Source organism: Myotis nattereri (genome assembly GCF_964212035.1).
Source record: "Myotis nattereri genome assembly, chromosome: 8".
NCBI classification, from domain to species: domain Eukaryota; kingdom Metazoa; phylum Chordata; class Mammalia; order Chiroptera; family Vespertilionidae; genus Myotis; species Myotis nattereri.
The window spans coordinates 89878064-89905732 of record NC_138083.1 but is presented as its reverse complement, the minus strand read 5'-3'; the positions used below and the strand labels follow the sequence as shown (position 1 = coordinate 89905732).

The 27669-nt window shown below is 42.2% G+C and overlaps 1 protein-coding gene across 1 annotated transcript; it reads left to right on the top strand.

The window, feature by feature from the left end:
- DSG3 (desmoglein 3) lies at nt 1-26815 on the top strand (the record flags this gene model as incomplete). The annotated part of the gene is made up of 16 exons (XM_081097977.1): nt 1-48; nt 8725-8760; nt 9274-9402; nt 10267-10422; nt 10858-11002; nt 11634-11800; nt 12625-12753; nt 13035-13220; nt 14828-15099; nt 15942-16081; nt 17679-17906; nt 20523-20771; nt 22127-22266; nt 22562-22625; nt 24737-25002; nt 26198-26815. 16 exons carry the CDS (start codon nt 1-3, stop codon nt 26813-26815), a joined length of 2973 nt encoding a protein of 990 aa, XP_080954103.1.
- Nucleotides 26816-27669: the final 854 nt, after the last annotated feature.

Sequence of the window (27669 nt, the reverse complement as noted above, 5' to 3'; positions counted from 1 at the left end):
ATGGCTTGGCTCCTCCTCAGAACCACGGGGACTCTCGCCATTTTCATGGTAAGTCCTCCTTTTCCTTCCAATAATCGTAGCTTTCCGTGTTTCTTTCTCTCCTCTAAGGGAGTATCATATTTGATTGCTGAATCCCTATTACAAAGTCTAAGAAGGCACAGTGGAAACAGTTTAAAATGAAACTGCAAATCCCTCTTATAAAATCTAAAAGAGTGCAGTTGAAATAACATTTTAATATGCAATTGTAATGATTACTCATTTCTCCCTTTTGCTGTGGGGTTGTTTTTCTTTTCATATATTTTACATAGAAAACTAAATGAGGGAGAAATGAATCTGAAAGTCGCCATTTAGCATTTCTTTAGTTAATGAATCAAATAACCCTGATCTCAGATGTATTTTCCACAACACCGTCACTTTCTTCAGTCATGTTTTTATTCGTCTTTTTGATGCACAAGCTAAAACACTTTAAAGAGAAGCAGGTCTGTTTCCCAAGGTTACGTATCTGTTGAGCGTATGGCTCTGAATCACTCATGCCCGGTCTTGCTACCTGACATGTTTCTGCAATAGCCAAGGACCGTTGAATTAAAATCAAAGCAGCGTTTGACTGGAGAGCAGCTGAGAGGGTTATTAAGAACACAGAGTGTTTGCTTAGTCATTCTGTGCAGAACACATCCAGCCTTTGGTGGAAAACACATGGACATTTTATCAGACCCTCCCAGAGAGTGACACTGCTGGGTGGGACTCTTTCTGACTAAAAGAGAAGTGGAATCTGCAGAGCAAAGCACTGGCCTGGATGACACAGACCAGCTTGTTCCTAACGGCGCTATTCTAGTGAAGAAAAAGTCACAATATTCTCAGTCCCATGAAGATAGCAAAATAGTGAAATATACCACACGTGAACATTTTTAAACATTCTTAATGCTAATTCCCCACCTTATCGATAATAAACTGGGCTAGTCCGGCCATCAGTTGTGGTTGCCTCTTCGTCTGTAACATTGAGATCATTGGACTTTAAGAAGTGACAGGGAGATAGATCTCAAGGAGGAACTTTCTAAACTGTAAATGTGTCCAGAATTAGAACAGCTGCCTTATGAGCCAGGGAGATTCCCAGCCTTCGCTCTCATGAGGCTGCTCTAGAAAACTGGCATATTTTTGTTAGAGTCGTTTCTATTATGACAAAGTAGCTACAGTTGACCCTTGAACAACATGGTAATGGATTAGGGGGTCAATGACCCCAATGCAGTAAAAAATCTTAGAATAACTTTTGACTCCCCCCCCTACCAATAACATAAACAGTCAATTAACACTTACTTCATACATATATATATATATATATATATATATATATAATACACCATACTTCTTTTATAATAAGGTAAACTAGAGAAAAGAAAATTAAGAAAATCATAAGGAAGAGAAAATACATTTACAGTATTTATGAAAAAGAATTCCCATGCTATTCAAGGGTGAACTATAATTGTTTTGGTTATCTAATGTATTTATTTGACCTAAGAATATTATAGAGAAACTAGAGACCCGGTGCACGAAATTCATGTGGGGGGTGGGGTGTCCCTCAGCCCAGCCTGCACTCTCTCGCAATCTGGGACCCCTCAGGGGATGTCCAACTGCTGGTTTAGGCCCGATCCCACAGGTATCGGCAGTTGGACATCCTTCTCGCAATCTGGGACCACTGGCTCCTAACCGCTCGCCTGCCTGATCACCTCTAACCACTCGCCTGCCTGCCTGATCACCCCTAACCACTCTGCCTGCCTATCTGATCACCTTTAACTCCTCTGCCTGCCTGCCTGATCACCCCTAACTGTCTCTGCCTTGGCCCCCTCTGCCGAGGCTTTGTCCAGAAGGACATCCAGAATGACGTCCAGAAGGTAGTTTGTTGGGTCTAATTAGCATATTACACTTTTATTATTATAGATGTGACAGTTGTATGACTTCCCACCTTTCAGATGGTCATTTCTAGACTAAACCACAGGTGGCCTAATAACCCACTTGGGAATGGGTGACCAACTCGGGAAGCTAGGAGATAAGAGGAGCGTGAGTCAGAATAGTGTTTGTCATAAGGACACAGAATTGGACCCCCACAAGCTTAGAGAGCTCTTTCCTGCTTTGAGGCATATCCTCCATGATCCCTCTGTTCCTTGAGTTACTGTGAGATCCTCATACTAAGGGCTGTTTCATTCATTTTTTTATCTCCAATGTCTACCCATATCTGTCTTACAGTGGACACTCAATTGTTTGAAAGATGGATAAATGAATAACTGAATAAGGCCTCTCTAAACTATAACTTCACACACACACACATACACACACACACACATGCACACATACACACACACATGGCCTCTAAAATGCACTATGAAATGTTAAAACATTTCTCTCCCCTCAAGAAAATGTTACACACCTCCACACACAAGTTATTTAAACAGCAATATAACTTTATACATAATTGTTAAGCTGAGTGGTCTAGAACTGCTCTGTCCAAATGGTAGCCTCTAGCCCAGCCATGGGCAAACTATGGCCCGCGGGCCGGATCCCACCCGTTTGAAATGAATAAAACTATTGAAAAAAAAGACCGTACCCTTTTATGTAATGATGTTTACTTTGAATTTATATTAGTTCACACAAACACTCCATCCATGCTTTTGTTCTGGCCCTCTGGTCCAGTTTAAGAACCCATTGTGGCCCTCGAGTCAAAAAGTTTGCCCACCCCTGCCACATGCGGCTACTAATCACTTGAAATGAAATTGGTCAAATTGAGATGTAAGGTGTAAAATATGCATCATATTTTAAGGATTTAGTATTAAAAAAGGAATGGAAAACATGTCATTAATAATGTTTACATTGCTTACATATTGATGTGGTAGTATTTTGGATATTTTAGATAAGACGTATGTTAAAATTAATTTTACCTTTTTAAATCCTTTTTAATATAAAACTATTAGGACATTTGAAATTATTCGTGGGGTTCTCATTACACTCTCCCTGGACAATGCTGGTAACTGATGCTATTAGTGGAAGGCAGTGTCAGTCAGGAGTGAGGCAGGCAAATGAGGCCCCAGGGACCAGGTAAGGTTTCACAGGTGGACCAAGGGAGGGGCTCTTCCCTGTCAAACCAACATGAGCAAAGGCAGACGCAATATGGCATGTGCCTGGGGACAATGGACACACTGGTTTGGCCGGAATGACAGTTTGCACTGGGGAGCCTGGACATGAGTTGGAGAAGCAGATGAGGGTCATATTGAAAAGTATGTTCTGTGAAAGCTAATGGAATCCTTTCAGAAGTGGGGCACCACCCAGTTTCGAAACAGTGTGGTGATGGGAAAAAGCGATGTTTTTCCAAGCATTGTCTAGTGGGGACGCACATCTTTTGTTGTGGAAGGGTGGGTCTGAAAGTCGGAAAACATGTTTGAGGTTCTGCGCTAATTCCGCCGTCCTATGACCACACCAGGGCTGCCTAGAGAGGCGAGACAGGACAGCAAAGTCACAGCCCTGTGTCTACGCCGGTTCTGCTGACTCACTCCAGCCCTCGTTTCCGCCCCTGCCTACCCCACAATGGCCAGAGTGAGAGTAAACAGCGCAAGCAAGTGCTCGGAAAATGCCAGCACTTTCTAAGACGCGCATGCCTACCAGCTGCAATACCTTCAGTAATTAAGATGACTCTTGATAACGCCTGCCTTAATATTCTGCCTTACTATTTAGCAGTTTCCTGTGCTTGTTTGATCCGTTTTGCACAATACAAAATATGCATTTTGGGGAAAGGCTTTATGATTGAAAAATGCTTTTCTTCAGAGATTTAACTTTTTGAAAACGTTTGTCTTCAAGGTGCACATTGCTCAGTGTTTGATAGTCCACAAAACATAACACTCCTGTTACCATCTGGACAATGAGTGTTTTAATTTTATGTTTCTATATTATGTAAAAGTTTACGCATCTCAAAACTAATAGAGATGTCTGAAATGCAAATATCTCCAGAACACAGTGTTTAAAGTTAGTAGAGGTAGGACTGGAAAAAAGCGATAGAAGTCCTTTAAATATCAAGTTCTGAGAGAATGCGGTCCAAATACAGAGAAATGACCTCCAATCACCTTCTTCTACAGAATATCCAAAGAGTACAATTTTAGGAAAAAATTGTAGGCTAAATGGTCCAAATCTTTAACGGAAGGAAAATCTTTGAGGGATCTCTTCTTCTCGTGACTGATGAAACAATCTGATTTCCAATGCTAATAGGCGTATGAAAATTAGTTGCCCCCTGGTCCTCTCTTCCGGTTAAGAGCCAAAATCAGAATAACCTCGCCAGGCAATCCTGGCAACCACGCCCGACTTGAGCGGAAGGCGGGAGAGATGCAATTACTTCTGTCAGTCACCACCCCCGCTTACCTAACCCCTGAAACTGCTTTCCTTTGGAACCGAACACTCAGTTCCCAGCAGGCTGCTCCTCACCTCCAGCCTCTCGCTCTTCCTCGCCAGTCAGGAGTCACCCTGATGGCCAGGTGAGGGCTTGCTGTGCGAAGTTCATCACAAGAGAAGTTCAGGGTGTCCCCAGGAATGTATGCACTTTACCAGCTGACAGCTCAACTTTGAAAATGAAGTGCATTTTACTAAACACTGCCTTCATAATTATTGGAAGTGTGTGTATACCCTTTGGGGGGACACCCTATGTGCAGGTACCTGGTGATTAGCTCTAAGAACAGTGTGAATAACTGAATTTGTCTAAGGTGCCCAGCTGTCTCGCATGTGCAGCTGGCCAGGCTGTGCCGGGCACAGTTCCAGGAGGTGCATTCGCCTCAACTCCAGTGTCAACAGTCCCCCTGGAGTTGGGCAAGGAACGAGCTACACAACTGGACGAAGGAGAACTGGTTCTTGTCGCTTTCCAATGCTCAGAAAAGGGAAAGTTCTATGTGCCTTGGTGTGGACAGTCACAATCAGAGGGCACTCACTTCATGTCCAAGGGGCTCTCTTATACCTTTTTTTTTTAAGTTTGGGGACAGAAGTTATTAACATGTATTAAACACGTAAGTCCTAGTGGTCTAGGGCTCATCTATGTGCTTTACGCCTATGAATTCATTGAATCCTCACAAGAAACCTACAAAGTAAGTAGAAATGTTGTCCCTATTTTACAGATGAGGAAACTGAAAAATTAAGTAATGTTTCCAAGTCATACAACTGGTCCATTGAGACTGGGACTTAACTCAGGGATTCAGGATCCAGGGTCCAATCTTTTTATTACTATACTTGACTGCAACTTATGCAGCATTTAAAATGAGCATCTGAGAATATCCATGGTATTTGTTTTAATTAGCATCTCTATCACAATACAAGGTTTAACTTTCTAAATTAATTGAATGTACTCTAAAACTCAGTTACTGAAATTTAATCGTCTGAAATTAAGTAAGAATTTCCAAGGAAATAAATACGCCATTTTTGTTCAAGTAAGAAATTTGACTTGATGAATACAAAGTTTATTAGAACTTTTAAGGGGGGGTTAAATTTCAATTTTAAAAAGGATAGATAGATAGGAGATGATGAAAGATAAATCACTCATGTCTTCTGAATTATACATATGTAATTTATTCATCAAACATTACTGATGACCTCTATGGCCTGACACATTAATAATCACTGCATATGACCAATTATAGAAATGAGATCACCAACATATATATAATGACTTTTTCCCCACAAATAATTAAATACAAAACATGTTTAAAAATTGAAATGATTTCTTTGAATTACCTAATTCATCTTCAAATTTCCCAGAGGGGAGTGGATGAGGCCCTTTCTTAAACCCATTCTAGAGATGAGAAGGGTTGCTATACCCCAGGTCAGCTGGGAGCAGCTCCATGAATCTAATGCATAGTCCAACTGTCTATCACTCCCACAGGAAAGCTTGAAGTAACTCCAAATAAAATGATAGCCAAACAAGTAAAGTAGCAGTTGTTATGAAAATATCCTCAAAATGTATTTATTGTGTATCTACCATATACAGTACAAAACTTTATGATCCTATATAATAAAAGCCTAATATGCTAAGTGTCCAGTTGTCTGGTCGGCCATTCAACCAATCAAAGCGTAATATGCTAATGATATGCTAAAGCAGCTCAACCACTTACTATGATGTGCACTGACCACCAGGGGGCAGACGCTCCGACCAGTAGGTTAACTTGCTACTGGGGTCCGGCCAATCGGGACTGAGCGAGATGGGCCAGACATGTCCTGGAGCCCTCCCATGGTCTCTCCCCAGCTGGTCAACCTCCCGCATCCCTCCCCAACCCCGATTGAACTCGCGAGACAAGAAGGGCTTTCTCCACACTGATATGTCCAGTCCAGGTCACCAAAAGAGACAACTTCGTTGGTTTATATTGTCAGGAAACTACTGAAATATTTATTAAATGTTGGAAATAATTAGATTAGCAAATTCACTCAAATAATCAAGTAGCCACAGAGATGTATTAACTAAAATAATTAAGTTTTTAAAAACACAATTCTAAATAATGTAAGGCTACAATTATATTTCCAAATGTCTAATGAGCATTTTCAAAATTTAGAAGTGTTTCTTATTAGCTACCCCTTATTCCTAGAAGGGCAAAAATAATCACATTTCATAATACACCCTAGAATTAGGAAACATTCTTGAGTGTAAGAGGAGATGAGCAAGAGTAAAGGCTTAGCCTTAGTAACTTCTCTAAGGACTGTCATTCTGCGAAAAGACTGAATAAGACACAGCTGTCGACCATGTTCATTCTCCATAGTTTAGCGTTGTCCTTCCTGTGCTGTCCCAAGAAAACAGAACTGTACTTCGGTGGCTCTTGGAAGAACCGCTCTCTGTGGGGCTAGTGCGAACATGACGCATCTTTTCTGGATGACTCTTCCCCGTTTCCCTGTGACGGGGAGCGTGCCTGGCCTTCCTCCCTGGGTCAGGGGCAGTGCAGTTTCCACATTGCTCTGGTCTGCTCTCCCACCTAACTCCTGAGAGTGTTCAGTAAAGAGCAGCAAAGCTATACCGTCATGTTGAGACCTGTTATCACAATATGCAATGGCTCTGTTCATGGCTATTTGAACACACACCCTTGGAAATAAAGATTTCAATGAAATATTTAGAATGGAAAGGTCCTGGCATCCTATGTCTGGTAGAATTACTGCTTTGGCTCAGACTCGGACTTATCTCTTTATGATAATCTCCCCCAAATAAACAATGTAATAAATCTATATCATTTCAGGAGTAACCCCCAGTCTTTGCCAGGAAAAAGATCTAAATTGACTAGCATAAAACTTTCTCTCTACTACTGGTTTTTATTTATCTATTTATGCCTTCTTTGGCTAGAATCCACTGTTGTGGTGGCATACACACTTCGGAGTCAGGCTGCTATGGTTCAAATCCTGGCTCCAGGAGGTCTGTTAGCTAGAGCCACGTGCTCCCTCTCTCGTGTCTCCATTTCTTTATCCACAAAAAAAAGAAATTACAATAACAGAAGCTCACTGCGACGGCTGCTCCAAATATTAGGATAATAAATATAAAGCTCTATGCATAGCAACTGACACAAAACCATAATAAATACTAACTACTATTATTACTTTCATTTTTTTCTTCTGATTTATTTTTCACAATCTTTCCCCTACCAGATTTCCTTCAGAGCACATGATCAGTGGATTAGCAAATAGTTGTGAAACATCTACGGAGGAACAGATATATTGTAAGGGTTGCAAGTAATAATAATAATGTAGAAGCACTGATCGGGCAAATTTACAGTTCTCTTGGGTTAGCACCACAATGTACATAAAACGATTAAGAAATAATAAATCCAGGCAAACCATTCCTGACTAAATTGCATAGTTCAGAACAAGGGTTGCACGTGCCCAGAAAAGGAGACCTCAGTAAAAGCAGCTTCATGGATGTTGTTGGAATCTGAATTGATCTTAAAGGATGACTAATATTGAAGTGGGTTAAAGGGGAAAAAGGATGCGTTCTAGGCAGAAAACAAGACGGGAAAAGACAGAGATGAAGGTCCCGAGTGCTCTTGAGAAGTAAAGACCCTAGCCTGCCTGCCTTCATGTTTTATCGTCATTTATTTCAGATGAGTAAGAAAATTAAGCTCAATATTTAAATGGAGTAGGGCAGAGATGAGCAGGTCTGTGTGCCACAGCAAGCAGTTCTTGTGTTTAGAATAGCCTAACCCCATCTTCAATGTTCCATTCTCTAACCCAGACGAGTTCCTTTATGTCCACTCATGAACAACTAAAAAAAAAGCCTTACCCTGCAGCTAATACAGAATTGCCTTAGTACCAGTCAGTTGCGTAAGTCATGGCTTTTAAAAAATCGCCCAGGGAACTTGAGTTTATCACAATGATGATTGCCATTGTTTGTCAAAGCAACAATTTCCACATCTCCTGGGAAGTATTTATAGAACAGCCAGATTCGAAATGTCTGGTTACTATAACTGGCTGTTAAAAAGAGACTTTCAAAATCCAATAGATTTTTCTGTATATCTTTAAAATTCTGTAGTCAGAGTAAAGAGAATTTGTTTATATTTAGAACATTTTCTTTTTCCTGAGAAGATTTTATCCTTTGAATTGAAATCTACTTTTTTAAAAAATAGAAACAAACTATAATATGAACAGCAGAATGTAAATATCGGGATTATTATCTTAAGTAGTTAGTACTCATTTGAAAAATTCATTTTTAATTTTACTTTATTTAAATGTCTACAGGTGGTCCTATTGGTTCATGGAGAAATGAGAATAGAGGTAAAGTATGAAAAGCTTTTTGTAATTAAAATAATAGTTCCATTAAAAAATTAAAATTGTGTTCAGGCAAACAAATATTAAATGTTTTAAATTATTTAACAATTAAATTGTGAAAATTCTAACAACTAATCCAATAATACTTAAATACCAGCAATGTGTAAGTGTTATTAATGTAATTTATCTCAGACATTGTTTCTTCTTATGTTAAATCAACAGGTTCTAATGAAACAGGGCCTGTGTGCCCAGAATAGTTAAGATATTGTGGAATATATGGAGAAAATACAAAATATGATTAAATGCTGCCTTAAAAATCACAATGCAAAAAGCTTTGTAACTCTTTTAGTTATTTAATGTTTCTTCTTTGACAAAGTCTGAGATAGAGCAACGTAGACATCCAAAAGCCTTAGATATCCTGAAACATAGGGGGCTCCTCAACCTATGGTCTATATAAGCAATTCCCAAAGCGAAAATGTCCCACACATGCATACTAAACGGAACCCCTTTTCCCATAAGACGAAAGGGCAGCCTGGAGAAAATGGGACTGCGGTGCAAGGCAGAAGGAGACATAAACGTGAATGGGTGAAATTTGCAAGACCCTGCAGAGAAGAGGAAGACAACTCCAAAAGAAACCCCATTGCCCAAGTAAGTCACCTGAGCAGGGCAGTGCGAGTTTTCAGAACAAATGGATTGGATGGAAATTAAAGTAATAGGGCAGTTCCAGTTAGCAAAATGCAGACTGGGCCACCCACAGAACAAGTAACCTGCTATCTACAACCAAAAAGAAATCAATAATAATAATAGAGATAGACAAAGATGAAGGAACTATGGTCTGTAGACTAATAAAAAAATAATTAAAAGACACTTGGACCTATTTCAATGGGTAAGCCTTATTTAGATCCAGATTCTAGCCAATAGAAAAAAATATGTGGATACGACAATTTTTAAAATGGCTGGGAGCCAACACTGAATTGACCATGTATTCTTAATCGTTGGTGCTGGATGATAAAATATATCAGGTTCATTACACTATTCTAATTTTATATATATTTGAACTTTTTCACACAAAAAGCTTTAAAATTAGAATAATAAAAAGCAATACATTTTAATACTTACTATGTAATCCCTTTCCCTTTTTCCTCCAGCTCTCCCTATTTAAGCTAAAATAAATGTCTTTTGAAAATGTTAACTGTTAAGAAAGGAATATTCAGAAGTAGCCTCTCTGACTTTATCTCAATCTTTTAACATCACCATGATGGCCACAATCTAAGCAAATGTTCTAAAGCCAAAATGATTAATGCATTTTTGTCCATACCGGTCAACAGAAGCAACAATTTATGTCATATTTCTAGTATATATTTAGGTAACAAATAAACAGCACAGTGTCAGAAAGGGTGAATAAAACGAACGGATGACTTAAGACTATAGCAGTGGAGAAAAGGGGGGAAGGAAAAAGACTGACTAACACTTTGTATTAGTATTTAACACTTTGGGTATTTTTTGCTGCAGATTAGTTCAGATTTCCATGCAAAACAGAAAATTACCTACCGCATTACTGGAATCGGAATTGATCAGCCCCCTTTGGGAATCTTTGTTGTTGACAGAAATACTGGAGATATTAACATAACAGCCATAGTTGATCGTGAGCAAACCCCAAATTTCCACGTAAGTAGTGTCTTCAACATGGGGCGCCCTTTTCCCCTCATGTATCGTAGCTAGAGGATGATACTCTCATACTGGTTAATTGAGAGGAGATATCAGTGCATAAATCAGTCTACCAACAAATAACAACATTAGTCCCTTGACAAAGAGCCTCCACTCATGGTCATGCCCCTGAAGGAACATGCCAGGAGGGGCATGACTGCCAAACTCCAGACGCCGCCTGCCAAGAGCTTCGCCCTGCCATGAGTCAGTAGCAGTCCGGAGAAAGGGCAACTGGCCCAACGGGTCTGCCCAGACGGGTACCCTTTCTTCCTTTGTCTACTCTTTGGGGAAATATTTTTCTCCTCTGCATGAAAGTTCTATCCATGCCAGGGCAAGCTCCTAGTATACAAATTAAGCTTGTTGAGTGAGAATTAACATTTTCCCTTTTATTTCTAGATCACATGTCATGCACTAAATGCCTTAGGACAAGAGGTAGAGAAACCACTTATATTAACGGTCAAAATTTTAGACATCAATGACAACCCTCCAGTGTTTTCACAAAGTGTATTCATGGGTGAAATAGAAGAAAATAGTCCTGCAAGTAAGTCTTTTTACAGTACCTACCACTGCTGATTTTTTTTTTCAAATACAAGTATCACGATAGCATATCATTTTTATAAGCTAATTTATTCTTAGTTTCATCAGTTTTCCAGAAAACCTCATAGAGATAACCTAAATCTTCTTTCTGATATTTGCAGTTGAGCTAATAATTCACTGCCTTTGTACTTCTAGGTGCGGCTCTGTTAGGAGGCCAATAGTATCATATTCTGTGCATACAAGTTACATGGGCACCCAGCAGTCACAAAGCTAAAGCGGGGCCTTAGGTGGCCGGGATGCACCAGCAGGGCTTTTTGAGATTATAAGGCAGGAGACACTCTCACGTCACTGGAATAATTTGGGGAAAAGAGAATCTTAAAGCCATCCACCAAGGGAAGACAGAAAAGCCTCTCAACCCCACACAGCCAAGGCCTAAGGGGAACTGGAGGGCTTTAGGGAAGGCAGTACAGTTCTACCTGATAAAGACAGACAGCAAGTGACATGTCATATTTTGTTAGCATACATACAGGTATAAGATCTTAAAAAAACAAATACTGATTTGAAATTGTGTTGAGTCAGTAGTGTGAACAGAACACCAACGGCTCCATATTCTTTAATGAACTTCTCCTCCCTAGACTCCCTGGTGATGATACTGAATGCCACGGACGCAGATGAACCAAACCATCTGAACTCTAAAATCGCCTTCAAAATCGTCTCCCAGGAGCCCGCGGGCATCTCCATGTTCCTCATGAGCAGACACAGCGGGGAAGTCCGCACTTTGACCAATTCTCTTGACCGAGAGGTAAAGCAAGGCACTTCGGAGCCATTAAAGGAAAGGATTATATTTAAGAAAGCCAGAAAGAAGTGATTCCGTTTTGCCAGAGAATGAAAAGAGAGAGGAAAAGAGGTTCCCAGTACTCAACGGGGCCAATCTAGGGAAACGGTCTGCCTTCTAATGTGACTCCAGGGAGTGGGGGGCCCTGGCACCTCAATCACACCCTCAGTAAACAGGTGTGAGTGCACCAGTGGGCGCTACAGTGAAAGAGGGCATTGCCATTCATGGACAAGGACCAACTGCGATTAATTCCTCATATGATGGAGGGAAAGGGTATTTCACAGATGAAGCACAAAATGTCTATCTGGAAAACAGCCATCTCTGATGGCACACTTTTTCTCCTGACTTCTTTTAATGTTACCCCTGCTTCCAGAACACTAAAGAATCTCCTTCCTCTCTCTCCCCCATCATCCTACCACCACACCACCACCACCATACACTACCCAACGTATTCCATATAACTTTTATGCAGATGATTTTCTGAATAGACCAACAGGAAAAAAAAACTCTGTGAGCTTCCCTCGCATAGCATCCCACCATCATCACTGCCCATTTTGTTCTAAGTGTCCTTTCTTGCCCTAAGCAGCCCACAAAAGAGAAAATCTGTTCCGGCCTCTTAAAGACTTCGAGAGCCCCACACACACCCTCGATGATGGACAGCACACAGTGCACGTGCTCCAATAAATCATGAGCTGGAATATTTTCCCTCCCTACTCATAGGAAGCAAGTAGTTGTCACTCATATTCTTGGCACTGGAGTTCATTAATTTTCTTTCTTGACTCCAAATGTAGCAAGTGAGCAGCTACCGTCTGATTGTGAGTGGCGCCGACCGAGATGGAGAAGGACTATCAAGCCAGTGTGAAAGCAGCATCAAAGTGAAGGACGTCAATGACAACTTCCCAGTGTTCAAAGAATCTCAGGTACACCCTTCACTCCCTCAAGAATAATTTTTATATATTTTTTTATAATATATCACCCTATATGCCACCCTAATTCAGCATGTGTCTGCTCGCTGGCTTCTATTTAGGCTCTCCGCACTTTTCTCTAAAAAAAAAAATAGCTTTTGTAAAATGTAAGAATTCAGTAACTGGCAAGGAGGCAATACGTAATCTGAGAATTCATGATTAATGTCATTCAGAATAAACATAATCCCCTTCGATAGAACCGGACACTGAATCTTAAATTCTGCTTCCCCCCTTAGTATTCAGCGCGTATTGAGGAAAACACTCTGAGTTCTGAGTTACTTCGATTTCAAGTAATAGATTTGGACGAAGAGTTCACAGATAATTGGCTGGCAGAGTATTTCTTTACCTCTGGCAACGAAGGGAATTGGTTTGAAATACAAACTGACGCCAGGACTAACGAAGGCATCCTGAAGGTGGTTAAGGTAAGGTCTCACTTCCCTTTGGTGGCAAACATATTCTCTATTAGCCAAAACTATCATTTCTACAAGTAAACTTTATGCACTTATTAATCATACCACTTCCTTCTAGAAAACACATAAAAGTAGGTCGAATTATTTTAAAGACACACACATATAGCCCCATTACCTAAAGACAGCCTTTTTAACATGTTGATTTACTTCCTTCCAAAACAACATACTGTCTGTAGTAAACACAAATACACACACACACACACACACACACACACACACACACACATGCTTGATTTAAGCACAAGAAAGTAAAACACATTTCTTGACTTAATCTCATTCTCCCTCTACAACTGAAGTTAGGAAGAGATACAAACACACACATGGAATTGTGGCTTTTGAATCTGCCCGTTTATTTTAAGTGGATTAGCTAGTCAAGGAGGAAAAGAGGCAAGTTTTTCTAGAAAATAGGAACGTATAACTAAAGCTGCAAGATGAGAAATGGGTGAGTAAAGTAACCCTTTAACATGCTTGGCAGTCATTGCAAAGTTAACACTCAAATCCAGATCTCTTACTATAATTACTTCCATGAATACACAAATGTAACCGAAATGAGCATGTCCTTATCTCAACACCCTCAAAAAATTTACTATGAAGGCTCTCCTCGGGTTCCTCAGGCCTTGGCCTGGGCCAGCTCCATAGGAGGGTCAAACCGTTCTCATGCAAGACCATCTGCAAATGGGTCTATAAAAAGCCACCCACGCACTGCTGTACGGAGGCCTGTCTGCCAACCAAGTTTATAAAGACAGTTTGCCTTGGCCACCTACGAATTTTTAAAATCAGAGAAGACATCATTGCACACGAATCCAGTGACTGTTCCGTGAGTGACCAGAGCTGCCATTCAGAGGCATGTATTATGGGCCTCAGTTTGAGTCCTCACAATCTGACGAGGCGAGGGATTTGTTTTTGTTAGTTTTGTTTTGTTTTTATTAATCCTCACCCAAGGATATTTTTCCATTGATTTTTAGGGAGAGTGGAAAAGAGAGGGAAAGACAGAGAAACATCGATGTGAGAGACACACATCGACACACAGGTTGGTTGTCTCCGATCAGGGCCAAGGCTCCAGGGGCCTACAACCAAGGTACATGCCCTTGACTGGGATCGAACCCAGGACCCTTTGGTCTGCAGGCAGATGCTCTTTCCACTGAGCCAATCCAGCTAGGGTGGGATTTTTTTTTCAGAAGTGGGAAGTTGAGGATCAGAGATATGAAATACTGTTCCCTGAGTCGCACGGATTGTAAGTAGCAGAACCGGGATTCAAACCAGGCTGCCATAACACGTGTGGGTTCTTTCCTCTGCACCACGTTGCCTAAAATGACGTTTGCTAGTACCCTGCTTTGTGAGTATCACTGCACTGAGGTTACATGAGTTAAGAATTCCAAAGGTTCCTCTGTCTCAACATTACAATGCTCTCTGAAACTATTTTGCTAGATCTGTTTCTATTTATAGAAATAGAAGGATCCATTCATCGCATATAAGATAGAGTTCTCTTGTCCTCTTGTGGGTTTGCCAAACCGTATTTCTTTGACACTTCTTTTCTTCTCATTTTATTTTTACTCCAGCCTCTAGATTATGAACAACTACAAAATGCACAATTTAGTATCGCCGTCAAAAACAAAGCTGCATTTCACCAATCTGTAATCTCTCAATATCGAGTCCAGTCAACCCAAGTCAAGGTTCAAGTTATAAATGTGCGAGAAGGAATTGCATTCCGCCCTGCTTCCAAGACGTTTACTGTTCAGAAAGGCATAAGTAGGAAAAAGTTGATCAATTACATCCTCGGAACGTATGCAGCCATTGATGAAGACACTGGCAAACCTGCTTCAAATGTCAGGTATGATTACTTCAATAACACTGTATTATTACTTGACTTAGTATTAATCTATAAATTATTACACCCAACCAGTGTGGCTCAGTGGTTGAGCGTCAACCTATGAACCACGAGGTCATGGTTCAATTCCCACTCAGGGCACATGCCCTGGTTTCAGGCTCCATCCCCAGTGTTAAAATAAATAAATAACACCAAAACTATTATATGGCAAGAATAGAAAGTTATACTAAGGTGGCCAACTCAATGAGCTGAGTTAAAATAAATAAATAACACCCAAACTATTATATGGCAAGAATACAAAGATATACAAAGGTGGCCAACTCAATGAGCTGCTAACTGGAGAAGAGGTAAGTAGTGGAATCATTAGATGATATTGTATTATGAGCAAAGATAACATAAGCATAAGTTAAAGTGGAAACTAAAAGAAAAATGCTTCAGCCTGCCTACAGAGGTCAGGACAATGGTTCATGGAAACTTTCAATTGAGTCTTGAAAAGCAGAAGTTCACCAGAAGGCTGTGGTGCAATAAGACGGAACAGTATCTACAAAGACACATACACCTAAAATCTAAGAGCACGTGCAAAAACAGTTACTGTAGTGTAAAGAGTAAGAACACAGGTTACTGCACCAAGCATAAATTAGAAAAAACCAGATGAACACACCTTTAGGGTTATAAAATACTGTTTTTCCATGCTAATTAGTTAATTCTCTGCTGTTTTTCAGAAAAGCATATTTCAATGTCTTATACTCAATATAAATACATTAAATATAAATGGGTCATTGTCATTAAGTAGGTAACATTCCATATTTGAAAGAAAACTATTACCTTTTTCTATTATAAAACAGATATGCCCTCGGACGGAATGATGGTGGTTTTCTAATTATTGACTCAAAAACGGCTCAAATCAAATTTGCCAGAAACATGGTTCGGGATTCTACTTTCATATATAACAGGACAATCATAGCAGAGGTTCTAGCCATCGATGGTAAGAAAAATATTTCAATCGTATTTAGAGAAATGTTCCCCCAATTGCATTTAGTTATGAATAGATGATTATGATTCTTGAACAAATTCCCTTCAACACTAGATCAATGATTGTAGGGCCTTGGGTCTCAAGTCCGAGGCAGCTGAAGCTGGAAGGCTAGCATTCCAACATCTCAGTGGCCTTTGTAGCACCAGTGAATTCTGTGTTCCGTCCTGTGGTTGCTTGTGGTTGGGACAGGGATTTTTAGACCCACCAGAGTTTCTGGGTTTGAGAAGGATGGATAAAGATTGATGCTGAATGCCTACAAGGGAAGCTCAGCTCCAGTGGGAGGTGCCTTCGTGAGTTACTCATACAATGAGTTCCTTATGAAGACCTCATGTGCTTATGTCATTAAACAATAAAATCTTCTGGAATGTTTTAAAAATACTATTCATTAACCTGTATGTGTGTGTCCACAAGTATAAAATTAGCTTATACTCAAGGCAATAAGCAAACATAAAGTTAAAACAAAAGAATAAACACCAAAATTCACATCATCTGAGAAAACAGCAAAAAGCATGAAGGGGCCGAAACCGGTTTGGCTCAGTGGATAGAGCGTTGGCCTGCGGACTGAAAGGTCCCAGGTTCGATTCCGGTCAAGGGCATGTACCTGGGTTGCGGGCACATCCCCAGTAGGAGATGTGCAGGAGGCAGCTGATCGATGTTTCTCTCTCATCGATGTTTCTAACTCTATCTCTCTCCCTTTCTCTCTGTAAAAAATCAATAAAATATATTTTTAAAAAAAAAGCATGAAGGGAAAAAATACAGAAAGATTCAATCCTGCCACTGCTAGATTTCATTTAATGTTTTTGATTGTCAACATATTTAAATTTTTTTCAATAATCTTTTATATCTTAGGTAACAAAAATAAATCATTTATTATTCCAAATACTTTGGCCCAAGCTTTAGAAGTAAAAATCTTTCGCACAGTGCTGCGATCATGGAGTAGGATACACTTAAGAAAACTATTATTTTTCTGTTGATTTCATTAGCAGTCAGTCAATTCATCACCTTACAGGTCTTGGTCCCAAGTATATTAAATTAATAGCCAATGCTACAGAATCAGATGCCAGCCAAGTTAAATTTTCTTTTTACAAAATGTGGAGATTGTAGGTCATTTTTACTTGTAAGAATAACAAATATAATCTCTCATGAGAAGTCACACTAACTTGGCTGCATGCAGGAAACACTTAAAAGGTTCATTTTTGTTTGTTTATATTTTTTAAAATATATTTTATTGATTTTTTACAGAGAGGAAGGGAGAGGGATAGAAAGTTAGAAACATCGATGAGAGAGAAACATCGATCAGCTGCCACCTGCACACCTCCTACAGGGGATGTGCCCGCAACCAAGGTACATGCCCTTGACTAGAATCGAACCTGGGACCCTTCAGTCCACAGGCCGATGCTCTATCCACTGAGCCAAACCAGTCAGGGCTGTTTATATTTTTTCATCTTTATTGTTGAAAGTATTGCATATGTCCCCTCTCTCCCCATATTGACTCTTCTAGCCTGCCTGTTCTGTGTAGCTTTTTACCTCTAACATGCCATTCTTACAGAAAACACGGGCAAGACATCTACAGGCACCGTCTATGTTGAAGTGCCTGGTTTTAATGAAAATTGTCCAACAACTGTCCTGGCAACGGAAATGATCTGCAGCTCATCACCTTCCGTGGTTGTCTCCGCGAGAGCGCAGGACAGTGATAGATACACTGGCCCCTACACGTTTTCACTGGAGGATGAAAATGTAAAACTGCCAAATGTGTGGCGGATCACGACCATTAACGGTGAGTAGCAGTGCAGGTGCACCACCAAGGCAAATGCCCGGAGGATGAGGGTGCTCCTGGGAGCAAGTTCTTTCCAGGAGCAATTGAAGAACATTCAATGCGATGAAGATGGAGCCCTTGCCTCGGGAATTTCTTCTCTTTAGCAGAGGAAAGAAACGCTGTGAGATCGTGTTAGCACTGTTTAATATTTTCTGTTTTTCATGTGCACTCCAATTTGTTATTCGTATATGTTATTTCTACCTCCAGAGCACACCAAAATAAGATGAGTCAGGCACCTATTGTATTGCAGAGCTGTTTAAGTTTCTGAATACATAAAGGTTTCTTTCTGAGCAGGCTGTGGGCAGGCAGGACGCACTGGAGGGCTGGCCTGCTCAGGGCTCATAGGAAGAGCTCCTTAGAAGAGCTGCAAGTCAGGGATCCCGAGCATGGGGTGAATGGAAACCTGTAAACCCATTAGCCAATGGCAATGCGCGAATCCATCCTTCCTTTTCTTCTGACCTTTTCCACGTTAAGTTTACATTTCCTGTCTTTGCCAGGAGTCTCAGAGAAACAGCTAAGAGACTTAATAAGAATCTCCTCCCTTTCCAAATTTCATAGTGACCATCAGGCCATCTCAGTCCCTTATAAATGAACTCACTTTTCTCTAACTCCTTCCTGAAACAACCTTGCTCCCGGTTATCCATGTGCGCCGTGGGGCCCAGTCCTAGGTGTCAGTCATCGCTAGGTCCCCAAAGGGATCTTGCTCTCCATGGCCTTCTTTCCTGGGGCCTTACTGACCCTGGGGTAAGGTTTTAGCTCCAAATGAAGCATGTAGTTCTAAATGGGTTTACCAGACACACGGCCAGTGAAAAGGCTGCAAAAGAAACATGAGACAGACAGGGCCTGGCACTAGATACACCTGCCTGGGTGAGGTTGGACTGGGTGGACCAGGGGTAATGGCAGAGGGCATGACGGAGTCAAGACAGATTCAACACTAGGCTGTACAGCTGAAACTAAAACAAAATAATATTGAATGTTAAATAAATAAATAAGGACTGATGGACGCAGCACAGACCTGCAGCCACTGAGAGCTGCTGCTGGAGCCCACTTAGAAAGGAACGATGTAGCAATGGAGAATGGAGAGCAGTCAATGCTCTGAGTCAGACAGACAATGGCCTTCACCACAGGGAATCCCATACAACCAGCACCAGGCTCACGGGATCAGAACTGACAGGAGCAGCTGAGGTAGCATCAGCCAAAGCAGACATTCAGTCTCGGTAAGTCAGACACAAACACGTGGATGTAGGCAGGAGAGATGCAGCCACGGTGTTACAGGAAAGGGGACCTGGCCCTTGGTGGGTCTGCCCCGGCAGCTGGTAATGTGTGGGTTCTTGACCTCCTGCAGGAAAAACTTCACAACAGGAGCTCAGATGACTGTGGGGGAACACTTGCTCAAGCTGGAGTCAGAAAACAAGAAGGGACTAGCTTAGAAGAAGCGACAGGAGATCCTGGGCTGGGCTGCCCTGGCTCCGTGGTCGGCAAACTGCGGCTCGCGAGCCACATGCGGCTCTTCGGCCCCTTGAGTGTGGCTCTTCCTAAGCCTTAGGAGGACCCTAATTAAGTTAATAACAATGTACCTACCTCTATAGTTTAAGTTTTAAAAATTTGGCTCTCAAAAGAAATTTCAATCGTTGTACTGTTGATATTTGGCTCTGTTGACTAATGAGTTTGCCGACCACTGCCTTAGCTCTCGGGGAGTCAGGGAAAAGGGAGCCCTGGGGACAGGTTTAGGGGTTAGCCTGGGACGAGCTGCTGCTGCCCACTGCTCCCCTGGTTACAAGCCTCATGGGGTCCTTTAGGGTTTAGGAGATGCGTGCCTGTGGAGGAAGAAGAGGGAAAGGGAATGGTGGGACAGGGGGCGTTCCCCCAAAGGGAGAGCACACGCCGAGTCCTTTGTCTGGAGACTTTCTCTCTTTCTTGCAGGCAGGAATCTTAGGAAAGGTCTCAGGGGAGGGTTTCAGCAGAATATTAATCCGTTTTCTAGGTTCAGGGTCGTGGTCTCCACCGATTGGTCAGTGTCAGGGCAGGGGTTAGTCAGTCATCGCAGCAGGTCCTAGGGTCGCCCACCTGGCGCTGCTGCTTGTCTGGGCCTGGAGCTGAAATACAGCTGAGGCCTAGAGGTTGTCTCCAAGGAGGCGGCCTTCTGTACGGCTGTAAATGGCTCCACCAGATTGTTCAGCTACGGTCTCCGTGTCCCTGCCCCACTGTCCTGGCTTCCCGCCTGTCTCAAGAGGGCCACCAAGAACCAAGGAGTTGGCATAGGCAGACACACAGGAGCGGGTGCGCTCCAGGAGAGGGACCTGGGACTTAAATGATGCCAGCGCCCCTCTTCTTTGTGGGGACATTCAGGGTAGGACTGGGTCTTCATGGGGGACCCTCTGGGATCAGGAGGATGTGCAGCCCGATTTACCCAGCCGAATCCCTGTAGCCTCGTAACTGCTCACATCTCACCCTACCATTAGCCTCACTGCTTGCGACAGTGACGCCTACGGAACTCTGGTTCTGTTAACCAAAAGCAGCAGTTTTAGAGAAAAGGCACCTGTCCCACTGTTGATTTGCATGATTATTCCTCTACAGCCACCTCTGCACTGCTGACCGCCCAGCAGCAGCTGTCCCCCGGGAGGTACCCCATCTCCCTCGTGATTGCAGACAGACAAGACAGGCAGTGTGACACTCCAGACAACCTGGCTGTGGAGGTGTGTCAGTGTGACAACAGGGACACCTGTATAGACCCCCAGCCCGGGCCCAGGTATGGAGACCAGACATCTGGGAGGCTGGGGCCCAACGCCATCGGCCTGATCCTGCTTGGCCTCTTGCTGTTGCTGCGTGAGTATCCCCATGCTTCCTCCTGTTTCTCCCCGGGGGGAGCACTGCAGAGGCCTTCGCCCAGCTCGGGCGATGCCTGTCTGCGATGCAGCAGACATGTTCCCTAACTTTCATAGGCAAAGCCGGGGGAAATGGCATTCCCAGGAAGAATCTGCCGTGTTTACAGTTAACGTGTCACTTGCCAATAATCTATATTCATACCCAGCCAAGCAGGTCATATATGTGAGTCGTAATCTACAGTCATAAATGGCAGACATTAGCATAAGGCATAAGCAAGTAATAAATGCCAGACATTTGGAAAACAGCATGAGAGAATCAAGATGGGGAAAACAATGCTCATGATCAAAACAATGACTTTATCCATGAGGGAGACACTTCCTAAAATGTTTTCGCCACATCCAAGTCTCATGAGGTTCTGAAATAAACAGAGAGCCTTGGACAAATAAATTGAGGAAATCATGGGCTGTGTGTTTTACAGTATACAGTAACTTATCACAGGCTCGGAGACAGCACTGCTTAATCCAGCCCTTCTCCAAACATCTGAGCGTCTCAATGCACACCCTTTATAGCTTCTTCACTTCATATGATCAGGGTCATTGAACACATTTAGGAAAACTACACACATGTGTTATTTTTTAATAGGAGTAAAATGCACTTTATTCAATAGACGGGTTTCTAAAAAGTTGCATTTAAATCAAAATCTTGTGAATCAAATATTTTTAATTTAAAAGAACTTCTGGTAAATTCTTGTATAAATAAGAGAAAGCCTTAAAAAATTCACACTTACTTCCCTAATTCATTAAAAAGACCATAGACTTTTAGAGTTAAAATCCACTAAACCCATGCACTTAAATGTTAATTTACAAGGTATTTTTAAAGCATAAGGAAGTGCAGTTTGCTGGTTTAATTGCTGTTTCCTAAGAGCGCAGAGGAGACCAGACCACTAAAACATCACGCCCACCTAAAATCCTGTCCATCCAGTGTGCATTCACTTGACACCATAAACACAGCCTCAACATGTACAAATAAACGCCATCATAATAAGAATAAATTACGAACAAGGATGGAGGAACTGAACCACCACATTCATCAGCCATCAAGCAGGACCCGTTTAAGACAACAATACACATATCACAAGAATGACCACTCTGTCTCCTTCAGTTTCATGATCATATGAAATTTTGGTATGTTTAATTTACCAAATGTTATTTCACAGAAACAAACTGTGCATTCTATTAGATTTTCCATAAATATTAAAAATATTTACTTTTCTTTGTAACATTTCTGACAAGCGTCATGTTAACTCATTTCCGAGAGATTGAAATGTCTTACTACTTTGCCTTCCTTTATGCTAGTGGCCCCCCTTCTGCTGCTGACCTGTGACTGTGGGAAGGGTCCCATTGGGGGAGCAACCACTGGATTCATCCCAGTTCCTGAGGGCTCAGAAGGAACAATTCACCAATGGGGGATCGAAGGGGCCCAACCTGAAGACAAGGTGAGGATCCCGTGTGTCAAACATTTATCTCAGTTATATAGAGGGAAGTTCTGTTTATATTCAGATAGGAAAGGGGGTTTGGGGTATAAAAATAAGGGGCTCCCTGGCCCTCAAGGACCCTTGGGAGTCAGTGCTGAAATGAACGGAGCCTTTTAAGATCTTAATTCTTCAGACCTCAAATCCTAAAAGTGGTTATTCCTGCAAGCATTTGGGTTTCTTGTAATGTCACCATTTGCAAAGGGCCACAAAATCTGTGTGTGTGTCTTTAATGTATTTTTTTTAACATGGTTTGCAGGAAATCACAAATATTTGTGTGCCACTTATAACCTCCAATGGAGCTGATTTCATGGAAAATTCTGGTATGTGAACATCAAATTTATTTCTGAAAGTCACAGTGGGTTAAATAAGAAATGCTGAAAAACAAGAAGTGTTCTAAATTCTTTTCTTAATAATTTGCATATTTGTGTATATGCTAGGAGGTGATACCATTAAAATAGAGGGGTTTTTTGTTTTGTTTTGAAATATATTTTATTGATTTTTTACAGAGAGGAAGGGAGAGGGATAGAGAGATAGAAACATCGATGAGAGAGAAACATTGATCAGCTGCCTTCTGCACGCCCCCTATTAGGGATGTGCCTGCAGCCAAGGTCCATGCCCTTGACCGGAATCAAACCTAGGACCCTTGAGTCCGCAGGCCGACGCTCTATCCACTGAGCCAAACCAGTTAGGGCTAAAATAGAGTTTTAATGAAATGGTTTATTTTTAGGATATTAGTCAATTTCATGACCTAAATCTGGCTTCAGTAAAGTTCATTTGCCCACTGATGCCACTGTTTTTAATTTATGAAGACTTGTTACTTTTCTCAAACTTTAATGAACTGAACTATAGCTCTCACACAGTCAATTATGATTTTTTAAATAGAAAAGATTTCACACATACAGAAAAATATAACAAACACTGTACTACCACCCAACTTTGACTATTGTTTTTGTTGTTGTTGACTATTACACATTTTCCCCACTGTTCCCCTCTGCCTCCTTCCACCCTGCCCCCATCCCCCTAAGCCTTCACCACACTATTGTCTGTGTCCATGAGGTATGCATATATGCATATATATTCATTGGTTGATCTCTTCCTGTCATCTCCACCCTCCTTCCCTCTGAGATCTGTCAGTCTGTTCCATTTACCCATGCCTCTGGTTCTATCTTGTTCATCAGTTTATTTTGTTCTTTAGATTCCGCATCTGAGTGAGACCATGTGATACTTGTCTTTCTCTGACTGACTTCTTTTGCTTAGCACAGTACTCTCTAGGTTCATACATTCTATTGCAAAGGGTAAGAGATCCTTCTTTTTTGCTGCTGCGTAGTATTCCTTTGTGTATAGTGCCATAGCTTTTTTATCTACTCATCTTCTGATGGGCACTTGGGCTGTTTCCAGATCTTGGCTAATCTAAATAATGGTATGTGAACATTTGGGTGCATATATTCTTTCTGATTGGTGTTTTGGGATTCTTAGGATATATGCCCAGAACATTGGTAATATTTGCACTTAAAATCTCATATGTGCACATCCTCAATCTTATTGACCTTCTTCCTTCCACCGAACTAACAGTATCCAGATTTGAGTCCAGTTACCAATTCTTATTTCAACCATAATGGGACAAGATCACTTATGTTGTCATACAGGTGAAATTATTCCTTTAGTTTAGCAAAGACTCTCTTATTCATAGTATCTCAATGCCACAACTAAGGCGTAAACTAGAGGAACTAGAGACCTTAATGCCCAATAGTAGAATTTTTCTTAATTCTATACTTAGCAATAGATATAAAATCTTCATGAGATATCCTCAAAACTGCAACTGTCTACCTTTAAAAGCGACCCCAATCCTCACCTGCTCCCCCAATATAATTACATAGCAAAGCTATATTCAGAATTCTCTAGAAAAAAAGAACTTTCTACGACAGTAGAATGTAAAGGTAACAGGCAGAATAGTCACAGTTCATACATTTTCCTTAGGCAGCAGGACACCAAATTAGCACCAGCTAATTTGCATGATCACATAAGTATGTCTCCTCTTTGGGTTTCAGACTGAGCCAATATGGCAGCTTCATTACACTTTTTCCCCTGAAAACAAACAAGCATTGCATCAGAAGCTTTCCACAGCGGTGTGCTGAATATTCTGTTTTTACTTTTCCGTTGCTGGCTGCTGTCACTGGGAAGCCATTTCCTTTGTATATTTTTCAATTAGCATGTCTTCAGAGCGCGTTCACCTGCCAGTATCCCCTGTTATGCCCTACCCCCCTCGTTACTCTCACATAGCAGACTGTGGGTGTTCTTATCACCACTAGACGTAGTATCATGTTTTCTCCCACCGATTTGCTTTACTTAATGACTGCTCCTGGATATCAAAGACCAGGGTTTTAAAGAACCCCAGCAGGAGACGTTAGAGAACTTCCTCCCCTGTGTTTAGATGTTTGTGTGAATGCCTGTGCCAGAGGAACGGCGGTGGAAGGCGCTTCGGGCATGGAACTGACCACCAACGTTGGAGCAGCCGCGGGATCTGGAGCAGCCGCGGGATCTGGGGCAGCCGCGGGGTACGGAGCCACCGCCGGGCTTGGCTTCTGCTCTGCAGGCCAGTCGGGAACCATGCGAACAAGGCATTCCACTGGCGGGACCCACAGGGAATGCGGTGAAGGAGTAATAAGCATGAACTTCCTGGAGTCCTACTTTTCCCAGGTAATTCGGTGAAAAACTTCACGGCTCTGTTATGGACGTTAGGGATCTTTTTCTACTTGACTATATTTCGGTTTTGCAGTTGCTTTACAGCTTGTTAAAATGTAACAAAAAATCGGGGTTCTTTGCCTAAATGATACAAATAAACTAGGATGGCTGTCAAAATTGGGCTCCTGGTCAAAAGGAAAAATAGGCAAATAGACACAAAGTGAGAGAAGATAGCAAGCGGCACCTCATCCTTCCAACTGGAATAGCAACGGACGGCAAACTCTTTTGCATTTCGGGATCAGCAACATCCCCTTTAGAAATGCGAAGCAGTTTGTTACGTATTTCCTATCCCATAAAGGATGTCGGAACAGAAGTACATATATTTTATGAGAAGAGGTTATAGTATTCTTCACATTTTCAAAGCAGTCCATGCCCAGAATAGTTGAAGAACCATTGCATCAATGACCCAAAAATAAAAGTGCGAAGAAGGGATGTGGTCACAGATCCAATGAGCACAGAACCATAAAGGGACAAGGGTACCAGAACAGAGAGGACTCTGGGAGCAGGTTGTTTGCCTCCTGGTTGGTGTGTGATTAGAACAGATCTCACATACAGTTTTGGTTTCAGACTGGCAAGTGCAGGATCTTGCACTCAGATGAGCTAATGTAGGCTGGCACTGTGCTTGAGGCTAGCCTGGCAGGGAAGGCTTGTTTGGGAAGAGGATTCTTGGGATAGTCTGAGGTGGTGTGGGTCCTAGTTAAAGGGCAGGCTCCCACGAGGGCTGCAGAGTCTAGGCCAAGGCCGCAGTCTGGGTGGGAGCTGTGTAGAGGATGACGGTGGGATGTCTTGTCCCCTCCCCCAAACACAAAGACATGCATGGGCACAAGTACACACAGGGCCCTCACACTTGGCCCAGGGAGTAACCTCCAGGCTTCATACACATTTGTTTTTCAGGCCTACATCCATGTAAGTGCCTTCAAAGCCAAGAATTAACGCCTGAGCCTCGGCCAGGCTCAATTCTGAGGGAAAGTCAACTACACTACTCTCCAGGCCCCAGATAATTTCTGCTAAGATTGTTGGTACGAAGACTCTATGTCCACAGATTACTGAAGTCACGCATGCATGATCAGGCCTTGAGTGGAGGGATGGTACTACATTCTTCTGCTGAGTCTCTTTTTAAATTCATGTGCCTACTTTTCTCCGCCTTTAGAAAGCATTCGCCTGCGCAGAGGAAGCCGATGGCCAGGAAGCAAATGACTGCTTGCTGATCTACGACAACGAAGGCCTGGGGGCCCCCAACTCCCCCGTGGGCTCCCTGGGCTGCTGCAGCTTCATTGCCGATGACCTGGATGAGAGCTTCTTGGACTCGCTGGGCCCGAAATTTAAACAACTCGCAGAGATCAGCCTGGGGCTCGATGGCCAAGGCCAACAGTCTCAGCTGCCCATCCACGGCAGCGGTGCCGGGACGGGCGCCTGTGGCCACTCTGTAGAGATCCAGCACTCGGAGCTGTCTGGGGGCCAGACCGCGTCGGGCGGTCAAGGAGCTTGCTCTTGGTCTGCTTCCGGCTCTGTCCTCCAGCCGGCCATTTGCATCCCCGACCCCCTGCAGCAGGGCAGCTATTTGGTAACAGAGACTTACTCGGCGTCTGGCTCCCTCGCGCAGCCTCCCACCGCGGCCTTGGATCCGCTTCTCATGCAGAACATGGTCATGACAGAAAGAGTGATCTGTCCCATGGCCAGTGGCCATGGCCACCTACATGGTGCCGCTGAGCTGCGAGGGTCGTGTAACATGATCTACACAGAAGACCCCTGTTCCCGTCTGATATGACCAGAGTGACCTGGAGTAGCATGCTGGCCCCATAGAGATATTTGGACCAAATTATCCGTAACGGCATTGCAAGTCTCGGTATTGGTGTAATTGGGCACCTACTTGCTACGCTCATAAAGGGATCAGAATTACAGTTGAATTTTCTAGTTCATACCCCCAAAGTGAAGATGCTGCCACTCTTAATTCTCAAATACTCTTCAAGTGGTAGTGAATATTAAGGCTTTTCAAAAAATCTTCACATACTCAGTAGGAAAATTCCCCAACAATTTTTGAACTTCTGCTTTCGCAGCGCCAAAAAAAGGCATGCATCGCTTTAAAATGCAATGCACTCTTAGGAGATTAAGCACTTGGAGTCAAGAGTCCCAGTTCTTGTCTCTGTCGCCTTTGCTTGTGTCATGAATAATGGTGTACAAGTCTAAGGTGTTGGCTAAAGCATCCTGAGTTACTCAGGAGGGGAAAAGAGAGCTACTCAGAGTTGAATTTTTTCCATCTTCTTGGTGCTGGGAGACCCTAAGCGCATCTTTTCCTCAAGCTAAGGGGCTATCAATTTATGCAGTAAACTTGCTACAACTATTTGCCTCATATTCTAAGAATAAGGCAATTTTATCATAGAACATTTAAGAAAGGTTTGTAAGTTGTAAATAGTATCTGGGGTTTCTTTATTCATCTTGAAATGATCTATGCAAAGAAAATGTTTTACACTGAACTCCTTCCTACACACTTCTTAGTGACAAATCCTGTATTAACAGTTAAAAATGCTCCTTATTTTTCAAATGCCAGTGGGTAAATGGAATTTACATATGACATGTCATGATGTTTATTACGTTAATGACGTCTACAGACTTTGTGGAAAT